This window comes from Artemia sp. Qi Xiang Cuo, chromosome 13 (genome assembly GCF_049724085.1).
Source record: "Artemia sp. Qi Xiang Cuo chromosome 13, ASM4972408v1, whole genome shotgun sequence".
NCBI classification, from domain to species: Eukaryota; Metazoa; Arthropoda; class Branchiopoda; order Anostraca; family Artemiidae; genus Artemia; species Artemia sp. Qi Xiang Cuo.
In genome coordinates, this window is record NC_142806.1 from 28,047,963 (window position 1) to 28,058,977 (window position 11,015).

General features: G+C 38.2%; 1 protein-coding gene across 1 annotated transcript in view; it reads left to right on the top strand.

The window, feature by feature from the left end:
* LOC148945143 (uncharacterized) overlaps window positions 1-10,543 on the top strand; it is a 56,521-nt gene extending 45,978 nt beyond the window's left edge. Inside the window, exon 5 of the mRNA XM_089098953.1 lies at window positions 10,182-10,543. Within this exon, the coding sequence (XP_088955079.1) occupies window positions 10,182-10,543 (362 nt within the window). The remainder of the gene's footprint in view (window positions 1-10,181) is intronic.
* Window positions 10,544-11,015: the final 472 nt, after the last annotated feature.

Sequence of the window (11,015 nt, forward strand, 5' to 3'; positions counted from 1 at the left end):
TGCTGTGTGTGATATAAGTTTTTTGTGTTTTTGTGTTAGTTTGTGTGTGTGTTTGTGTGTGTGTGTGTATGTTTTTGTGTGTGTGTAAGTTTTTTTGTGTGTGTTTGTGTTTGTTTGTGTGTGTGTGTGTCTGTGTGTGTGTGTGTAAGTTTTGGCGTGTGTGTGTTAGTTTTCGTGCGTGTGTGTGTAAGTTGTGTGTGTGTGTGTGTGTGTAAGTTTTTGTGCGTGTGTGTGTGAGTTTTTGTGTTCATGTGTTAGTTTTGTGTATGTGTTTTTGTTTTTGTTTGTTTTTTTGTTTTGTTATTATGTGGCGTTGTGTGTTGTTATTTCTTTTTGTGTTTTGTTTTATTAATTTTTGTGTGTGTGTGTGTGTGTATTTTTTTGTGTTGATTTAAGTTTTTGTGTGCATTTTACTTTTCTTTTTCATTTGTAAGGTTTTGTGTTTGTTTTTTTGTTAGTTTGTGTGTGTGTGTGTGTGTAAGTTTTGGCGTTTGTGTTTTAGTTTTCGTGTGTGTGTGTGTAAGTTTTCGTTTGGATGTGTAATTGTTTGTGTTTGTAAGTTTTGTCATGTGTGTGTAATTTTTAGTTCGTTTGTGTTTAATTTTTGTTAGTGTGTGTGTGTGTGTATTTGATTTAGCGTGTGTGTGTGAGTTTTTTTTGTTTTAATGTGTTATTTTTTTTGTCCTTGTTTTTTTGTGTGTTTAATTTTTTTTGTTTGTTTAATTTTTTTTTTGTGTGTGTGAGTTTTATTTTTTGTGGTTTTGTAAGTTTTGTGTGTGTGTGTGTGTGTGTGTAAGTTTGGTTTGTCAATTATTTGGGGACTTTCTTTTTTTTGTTCGCTTGCTTGTTTTAGTTTTTGTGTGTGTGTGTGTGTGTGTGTAAGTTTTTGTGTGTGTATTTGTTTGCGTGTGTGTGTAAGTTTTCTGTGTGTGTGTGTGTAAGTTTTCGTGCGTGTGTTTGTGAGTTTTTTTGTGTTCTTGTGTTAGTTTTTGTGTATGTTTTTTTTTGTGTATTTGTGTGTGTAAGTGTGTTTGTTGGTTCATTTTGTTGCGTCTGTTTGTGATTGTTCGTGTGGTTTTGTGTGTGTGTTTTGTTTGTTTGTGTGTGTGTAAGTTTTTGTGTGCTTGTTAGTTTTTTTGGTCATTTTTGTGTTCGTGTGTTTGTGTTTGTTTGTTTGTGTGTTTTTGTGTGTTTTAGTTTGCGTGTGTGTGTGTGTAATTTTTGGAGTGTGAGTGTAAGTTTTTTAGTGTCTTTGTAAGTTTTAATGTGTGTGTGTGTGTAAGTTTTTGTGTGTGTGTGTAAGTTTTTGTGCGTGTGTGTAAGTTTTTGTGTGTGTATTTTTTTGTGTGGTTGTAATTTTTTGTGTGCTTGTAAGTTTTTGCGTGTGGGTCTTAGTTTTTGTGTGTGTGTGTGTGTAAGTTTTTGTGTGTATAATATTTTGTGTGTGGGTGTAAGTTTTTTGTGTGTGTGTGTAAGTTTGTGTGTGTGTGTGTGTAAGTTTTTGTGTGTGTAATTTTTTTTTGTGTGTGTGTGTATAAGTTTTTGTGTCTATTTTTGTGTGTTAGTTTTTGTGTGTGTAAGTTTTTGCGTGTGTGTGTATTTTTTCGTGTGTTTTTGTGTGTTAGTTTTGTGTGTGTGTGTTTGTGTGTGTGTATTTTTTTTTGTGTTTTTTTTTGAGTTTTTTTTGTTTGCTGTTGTTAGTTTTTGTGTGTGTGTGTGTGTGTAATTTTTTTTGTGTGTAATTTTTGTCGTGTGTGTGTGAGTTTTAGTGTGTGTGTGTGTGTGTAAGTTTTGTGTGTGTGTGTGTGTGTAAGTTTTTGTGTGCATGTAAGTTTTTGTGTGCATGTAAGTTTTCGTGTGCATGTGTAAGTTTTTGTGTGTATGTGTGTGTGTAAGTTTTGTGTGTGTGTGTGTGTAAGTTTTGGCGTGTGTGTGTTAGTTTTTGTGTGTGTTTGTAAGTTTTGGCGTGTGTGTGTTAGTTTGTGTGTGTGTGTGTGTGTGTAAGTTTTTGTGTGTGTGTAAGTTTTTGAGTGCATATATGGGGACCAGGGGAGGGCCTTTGGGGTCCAGGGAGGACGTTTGGGGCTCCGGAGTCCCTTGAGGATTGAGTGGTCTTTTTGGGAGCCCGGTGGACCTTTGGGGGCCGGGGGAGGGCCTTTGGGAGCCCCTTGGACCTTTGGGGACCGGGGAGGACCTTTGGGGGCCCGGGGGCCCCTGGGGGGCCGGTTGGCCCTTTGGGAGCCCGGGGGACCTTTGAGGACCAGGGGAGGGCCTTTGGGGGTCTGAGGAGGGCGTTTGGGGGATAACATTTCGAAATTTTTACTTTTTAGTTTACTTTTTTTTGCGGCGCATCCCTGCGGCGCATCCTGCGGCACATCCCTACGGCGCATTCCTGCGGCGCATCCACTGCGGCGCTTTCCTGACCCGCGGCGCATCCATGCGGCACATCCTGCGGCGCTTTCCTGGCCCACGGCGCATCCCGGCGGCGCTTCTCTGGTCCGGGGGACCTTTGGGGGCCGGGGGCGGGCCTTTGGGGATCTGAGGAGAGCGTTTGGGGTCCGGGGGACCGTTGGGGGTCAGGTGGGCCCTTGAGGACCAGGGGAGGGCCTTTGAGGGTCTGAGGAGGGCGTTTGGGGGGCTGGGGCTCTGTGGGAGCTTGGGGGGAACTTTGAGTACCGGTGCTTCCTTCGGGGTTGGGGTAGGAGGATCGGAACCCTTTGGGGTTGGGTTAGAGGACCTCACAACACTGTTCAAATGAAACTTGTGTATTATAACGACCACAGAGTTTCACCATTAAATTCTCTTCTAAAATCTCTTCAAAAATCATCTTTTAAAATGTCTCTAACTGTTTCGCCCAAATAATCCCATAACCTGTCTAAAACGGTTTCGCCCAAATAATCCCTAAACGTAATTCAGCGTGTTCCTTTTGTTTGGCATCTCTGCGCTAATACATTTCAAATTAATAAGAAACCTGATTCCCGCGCTAAAACAATTCATCGCTAAGATGTTTCTTGGAGAATTGTTTCAAAGACCTTTGGTTATTAATATCCTTTGGAGTTTGACCAAAAGAGTTGTTTCCGAGGCAACGACATTAATGACTGGGATTTATTCCAGGAGAATCGTTTCTAGGTGAAAATTTTTAAAGTCTGACAGATGATGTCATTGATTGATTGATCTGTCAAGAAAGGGGAAATTAATTTGTTGTTTCTAAGGGGAATTATTGATTCACGATAGGTGAATTGAGGTCGACAGCACAGGTGTTCCAAGGTCGATGTTGTTGTTGTTGTAAGTACACGCTCTCAGCGAATGTCAAGGTCGATGTTGTTGTTGTTGACACACTTGGAAATTTAGGTCATTGACACACTTTGATTAAGCAATCAATCGACCTTGGAAAAAGAGGTCATTGACACACTTTGATTACGCAATCAATTTCTCAGAAATCCATCTCCCCTAGGGACTCTATGCCCATATTAGGACCATAAACCACGTGGTCATGTCACGACCTTCTGATAGGGTTCTACTTTCGTTATTCATCAAAAGAAGTAGAAATCTGGTAGAAACTAAATGGCTGTGGCGTTTCAGAACCCTTGCATAATACGAGTAGTTGAAGTATCTATTAGCTATGTATTCTTAACATAAATAATTATCAAAATTAGTAGTTTTTTTTCATCGGGCATTACTGCATGCAAAACTTCAAATACCGTATCACAAAATTCGTCAGTTACCTGGTAAAAACTTTGAATATAACTTTGAACTTCGAAGCTTAATTTTCTCATAATGCCCTTTGCCATCTGTTTTGTCACCTTTAAAACAGTTGAAATAGGCGACTTTGAGATTGATTGTTTTTTTTTGCTCTTTTGGATTCCTAAAAAGACTTCTTGTATTAAAAACTGGTTTTTAATAACAATTTTAAAAAAATTGCATTTTAAAGTTTTGTTTCGGCTTCTTTATAGAATATATGTCATGTATGCTAAGGCTGAACTGCTGCTTTTTTATTGCTTTTGGCTGCTCTTTTGGATATTATTCATTTTTTTCTTTTTGGATTCATTCCAAATTATAAAATCATATATACCTAATATCAGTTAAATTGTAAACTCAGCCTAAGAGTAGTAAATTGATCAAATTAGAGGATATATAATGAACGCTTCACACGAGAATATTTCAATTACAATTAAACAAAAAATGCTTAATGTATCGTTCAGTATGACGAAAAAGGAAATATCAGCTATTTTCTTAGGTAAAAAATGAAAAGCTCATCCGTTTTAAATGTAATTAAATGAAATAATATGCAGACTGAAGTAGCTCCAGGAAGATGGTGAGATTTTCTTCCTAGTTCGTCTCTTTTAATCCAAGCAAAATGTTAGGACACTTAGTATATGCCCCCAGGGCATAGCTTACAACCCTTGCCCTGAGGGCTGTGGGGGGAGTGTCGTCCTCATAAACATAATTTCCGGACTTTTTAGCAGCGTCGAATAAAATGGCTATCTCAAAATTTTGATTGGATATGTTTGGGGAAATGGTGGGGTATGAGAGGGATGTGAGTTATCCTTCTATCACTTTCGACTATTAAAAAGGGCACAAACCCTTCAAACTTCCAATCGAATGAGCTCTTTTGGAAGTTTCTACAACATCGCTATCTATAAAAACCTTATATGCCCCCGGGGCATAACTTACAACCCTTGCCCCGAGGGCTCTTAGGGGTTTATCATCCTCAGAGACCTAATTTCTAAGACTGTTAACTAGGTTGAACAAAAATGGCCATCTAAAAATTTTGATTGGATGTGTTTGGGGAAAAGGTGGGCATGAGAAGGGGGTTAGTTGCCCTCAAATCACTTTCGACCATTAAAAAGGGCACTAGCCCTTTGAATTTCCAATTTAACGAGCCCTTTTTCAAGTTTCTACGACAATGCTTTCAATAAAAACCTTATATGCCCCCAGGGCATAGCTTACAACCCTTACCATGAGGGCTGTGGGGGGAGTGTGATCCCAAAGATATAATTTCCGGACCTTTCAACTACTTTGAACAAAATGGCTATCTCAAAATTTGGATTGGGTGTGTTTGGATAAATGGTGGGCGTGGAATTGCGCTGCCTATGATAGGCTGTAAAGTAATAATTTTTGTTCGTTTTAAGTTTCAACTTCGCTCTTTACTTCCCTCGAAAAAACTTTCTTTTTTTAAATCAATAATATAAAACACCGTAACCGAAACATAGCAGAAAGATCCTGAACTCATTTTAATAGATCTAGCTGGTATGCTAATTAAAAGCTGTAGCCCCCTAGGGCACCCTATTTTTTCTTTTACTCCTTATATTATCGTTGCCGGGAAAAATTTTCCATCACTGGGGGTCCGAGCCATCGACATATTGCACACTTTTTGGCGGGCTCTATTTTAATCGAGCTTACCAACTTGATTAAAATCGTATGATTAAGGAACAAGGCACCGGGGCAATCCACCAGGTCCATGACCAAGGGAGGGGGTAATTGGGGGAGACCATCAATTTTAAGTGGAAATAAACAAAAAAATATTTTATCTTTGCTCTCAATAGAAAATTCTCCCCATGGAGAATCTCTTGCCGCAGAAAATTCTCATCAAGTTTAATCTTACCCGTAAAAAGGGTAAGACGGAACAAGCTTAAAACTTTACGTGAAATTCCAAAGACAATGTATGGTATGCACTGGGCCCAAAAAGTTGTCACATGGATTTATTGAGCCGAGCTGCTACTCCTGCACATGGAAAAAAAGACGTGTTTCCATTTTTCATTCTTAAAATCTTGTGTCATTCCCTTATTGAATCCTATCGGAAATATTGTCCTGTGATTTACCTCAACACGTTTGTGGCTCACTTACGACCACTGCAGATAATCCAGAATAAGGCAGTAAGAATCCTTGACTCTTTTACTTCTCGACCTTCAAAACGGCAACATCTATCAGAAACACATACCCTTTTTTTATTTATGGATATTCCTAATCTCACGCAACTAAAAGAATTACGAACAGCAATACGGTTTTTGACATTCAATCTCCAAAAAAAAACATTTCCATGATAAGGATATTGCCAGGGTTCCCGTTTTTTCTGTCTATGTTCACTCCAAGAAGCTTCATCTCCCTCTACTTAAATCAGAAAGATCCCCTACTTCGCAAATAAATTTAAGCTGGTTGAAGTTATTCCTAAGAATCATTTATCAATGAAAAAAATTGTATTGAGGACTTTTACTTGTCAAGAAGTGGGGACCTACGAATGTTAGATTCATTTTTAATTTTGATTTAGATTATGCTCGGGCTGGGATGGCCTTTACTCTTTTCTCTTTGTACTTTCGTCTTCTTCTTCTTTTGCCTTTTGCTGCTTGTTTACTTGATCTTGTATTATTTTTGTCTGAAGATGAAATACTTTAAAGTGATAATTCTATCATTTCTGTTCAATGCATTAAGCTGACACATTGAGCTTTGCTCTCAGTTGACTAAAGTGGAAATTTTGTTATAACTATTGTATTGATAAAGATTTACCTTACCACTTTTGCCTCTCTAAGCACGTTGAAAGTGCTTCTTGCAAGTTTAAAGGCTTCTTGCTATCTTGGAAGGTGGTGAGTTAGGGAAATGATGGGAAATGAAATCTACAGTAGTTTATCTAGAGCGTTAATGACCACCTGGGATGACATTTTGAAGCATCTAGCCTCCTCCTTTGCCATACAGAGGGTGCTCACCTTTAATAAAATTTGTGTTGTAAAAGAAAAACTTTACACAACAGATCTTTTGCTCAAATGAAGCACAAGAAATATGTTTTAAGCCTCATAACTTGCTCAATCCTGATTTATAAGGTTTTAAGGTTCTTTAAAACTACGTTTTTAACTTGGGATAAAATCCTTTGGTTTGGCTGAAGATTCTACTGAAATCAGTGAAACCACACGAATTGCACTTTCGAAAAACGAATCTACAATGAGGATTGTGGTGAATGAGAATTCAGTCAAAATGAGATTGTACTAAACGGGGTTTGAGTTGCACGATGGTTGAGTTAAACAGGAGTTGAGTCGCACAAGGGTTGAGTTAAACAAAGTTTGGGTTGCACGAGGTTCAGTTATATGACTCAAACGAGGGCTGAGTTGAATGGGGACCCACTTAAACGGGGGTTGAGTTTAGCAGGGATTCAGTTAAACGGGAGTTAAGTTGTACGAGGGTTCAGTTAAGTGGGTTCAGTTATAGCGTTCAGTTAAACGAGGGTTCAGTTGCCGGAAACCCACTACCTATACACAAAAAAAGCCTATATTTGCGTCATTGTAATGAATAAACAGTTAAAATATCTGAGCTGTAAACGTGACATTTTTTCACAGTAGTCTCGGGAACACGCAAGTAACAGAGATTATAGAACCCCTCTCTTCTGTCCCCAAAAAGAAATTCAAAACACTCTACTTGTGTTTTTTGTGTCAATTCTTATTTTCAAGGTAAGTCCTTTTGAAAGTAAATGTTTAATCCAACTAAGTACGTAGACGGCTACTGCTCTTTGGTCTTGAAAGATGTTAGGTTAATGTACGCTAATCTTGAAAGATGTGAAGTGGACTTGATCTGTTTGACTTTTAAATGAGCAACATAGCCTTACTTTATTTAAGAAATGATCAAACGAAAACAGAATCCTTAAAATGTCTTTAGTGAATACTATGAAAGGATTGAAAACCGTAAAATAAGCGATGAGCTAATCTCACTGCCAACATCGGTAAAGGACACTGTTTTTGCCAGAGGCAATTTTCTTTTCTATAACACGTTTATATTTTTCGTAAGAATCAGATAAACGTTTAAGTCAAAAGTGTTTACAGAATTTATTTCTGTTAGCCAATCCATAAATTTTTGCAAATACTTAGCTGACAAAGACAAATGTTGTATCTATTGAGGTCATTTACTCTCGTTGCAAAATAAAAGCTCCGGGGCAAAGCGGCCGCTTTTGCAAAGTTGTTTACAATTTCTTTCCTAAACCTAATCTTATTGGCAGAAACTCTCAGGCGTATTTTCTCATAAAATGCAAAAGCCAACGTCCCAAAATTGATTGAAGTCTTCTGCAGCGGAAGAACATAATCGCCTTCAAAATTGTTGTTCCCTTTACGTCATGAAAAGACTTGTGTCCAAGATTTGTCCTTGCAAATTGAAATACTGCATGAGACCTAAGCTGTTGAGTTATGCTCAAAAGATATTGTCATATTCATTTCTTTTTATTGGTGGCTAATGAAATTAAAAGAAGTCCATCGTATAATTCCTAAAATGAAAAAACCGATGCTTCCGTAGAAATTATCCAGAATCACCATAATTAAAAATTGATTGCCAGGTACTAAAACTACTATTTTCTGCAACATATTAAGCCAACTGAGATCAACACTGGGTATGACTTGCATCCTAATCCTTTGCGAGTGAACGGAGCCTAGAAAAAGGTGAAATATCACAGTGACACATGCGTCAAGTGGGATTAAACCCCGTAAAAAAGACAGCATCTCTAAATACAACTTTACGCTTAGAATGACATTTGAGGAGTCAATCAAATCAATTAAGATTCTCATTACCTGAAGTTCTGGGTCTTTGTCATGGGTCTTATACCTTATGAGTGAAAAATGAAAAAAAATGAAATGATGAAAAAATGATAAAATGAAAAATGAAAAAAAAATGCTAATACACAAGACATACCACACGTGCTCGTAACTATAAAGTACGAACGACATCGAAATAAAGACATGTTTTGCACCCTGGACTCATATTAGGCAGCGGCGTAATTTTGTCAAAATCCCGGAGGGGTGGGTGGAGTTGGAGTCATTTTTTCCAAATCAAGTGAAAATGACAGTGAAAACCGAAAAATGAGCAATATAGTGCCATAAAGGTAAAAATATAATAAAGGAAACTAACCGGGTTCTGTGGATACTTGAATTATGCAGGCTTATCTTAGTTTTGACAAGATTTTTGAAGAAACTAAAATTCAGCTGGGGGGGGGAGGATTTGGATCAAGGGATGGGGGACTGAGATCTTGGAGGGGCATTTGCCTCCCTGCCTCATAGCAAATTACGCATATGATATTAGGTCTATTTATACCCGAAAACCACAAATTTACAAGATTTTTATTAGTTCTAAAGAAATCATGAAATTCGTAAGGCAGCATCACGTTTTCGTCAGTTGTCGCTGTGAACAGCAAAAATATATGATCAAAACTAAATAATTAGTTTGACAACGCTGCTTTTTGTCCATAAAAACTCGAACATTACAAGCCTGTTGAATCCTATTGACAGCTTTACCATCAGGGAAAAGCTACACCTTCTTAAGCTCAGATCCCAAAAGTTTTTAGCCAATTTTTGGGTAATTTTTAACCTTTGATCCTTTTTCTTGGTAATTTGACACCTACTACTACCAAAAACTGCATCACTATAGATAGAACTTTGATTCAAATCTAGATTTATTCTCTGATTAAAATTGCCCAAAGCATCTGTGGTCGTGTAAATTTCCACAAAACGAATTCGAGCAGTCGGATTTCAGTTCCATCACTGTAGACTGTAGCGACTTTTTTTTTCCAAACATTACGCACATTTGATACCGCGCGTATCGACCCTGGGCACATACGTTAGAACCTTAATTCAGTTGCCGTAAGCTCATCGTGATGTGTACATCAGAAACAATTGTCATTGCGCGTGCACGAAGTCGGGGTATGAATCCTGTGTGGTTTTAGATCTGTGTCAAATTTTTTTTATGGACAGTAAGCTTTTGTCGCTACTGTTACTCGTAGATGCTCTCTTTACAGTGTGTTTCATCATCCTTGGTACTTTAATACCAGAATACAAGTTCAAAGGACTTAACTAAATACAGATACACAAATACCGGGGCCCAATTTTCTTTGAGGGGTCCAATTCTCAACTATGAAGCTCTTAGTTTATTCTTCCTTTTCCACATTTTTTTATTGCTTTTGATTTATTTCTGAAAAAACAAAAACCAGGTCATTAGAAAAAAGAAAATTGAAGACACTTAAAGATTTGCAGCGAAGTCACCCATTTGAAGAATATCTCTTTTGGCATGGTTTTCTTGGATTCGGTCTGTCACATTATACTGTCTCCCATAATTTATGATATGGCGTGCTAAAAACATAATTTCATACGATATTATGATAAGAGATGGCGCAAGAGCATTCATCGATGTAGGATTGAGAAAGTGAAAAGACATTTCAGAGCTGGTAAGGCAGCATGAAAGCAGTGACCGGCTCAAAGGATGTACCATTTCCCGGGCTAAGCTTAAAGCTATTCAGACAGAAACGGCCGAATCTGTTTCCTCACGCATCTCCAAAGAACGGGAAAAGGAAATATTAGAGAACAGACGGTATATAAAGGCTCTGCTAAAAACTACAGCCTTACTTGGACGACAAGGTCTTGCGTTTCGTGGCCATGATGAAGGAGAGTTCAGTGCCAATCGAGGGAATTTCGTTGAGATGGTAAGTCTTTGGAAATCAACCCAGACCCGATGGACAAGTCTTGCAAGGCCTATGGCCACTACTTGTCACACGAGTACAAAAACGAATGCATTTAGGCCATAGGAAATAAAGTTAAAAGTTCTATCGCAAAAGAAGTCAGAGAAGCAAAATATGTTTGCGGTTCTTACTGACGAAACAAAAGACCTCTCAAATAAGGAACAACTTGCGATCTTAGTGTGCTATGTTCATGATATGAAAATCAAAGAAAGAGCCATAGGTTGCTACCACATGCGCAAGGTTGACGCTGAGAGTTTGGCCGACTTTATTTACAACGAAATAAAGGGTATCAGCCTTGACTGGTCAAAATGTATTGGACAGTGCTATGGTGGACGAGTGTAATGAGCGGACGTTTTTCAGGAGTACAGGCCCGTTTCCTGAAAAAAGCAGCGCAAGTGATGTACACTCACTGTCATTTCCATAGACTTAACCTTGTTATTGGCGATTGCAAGCAGGAATAAACGGAGAATTTCGTTAGTATTTTTAGTTTTACAAATAGCTATGGTTTTGTTTCTAACAGCAAAACTAGATACCAGCT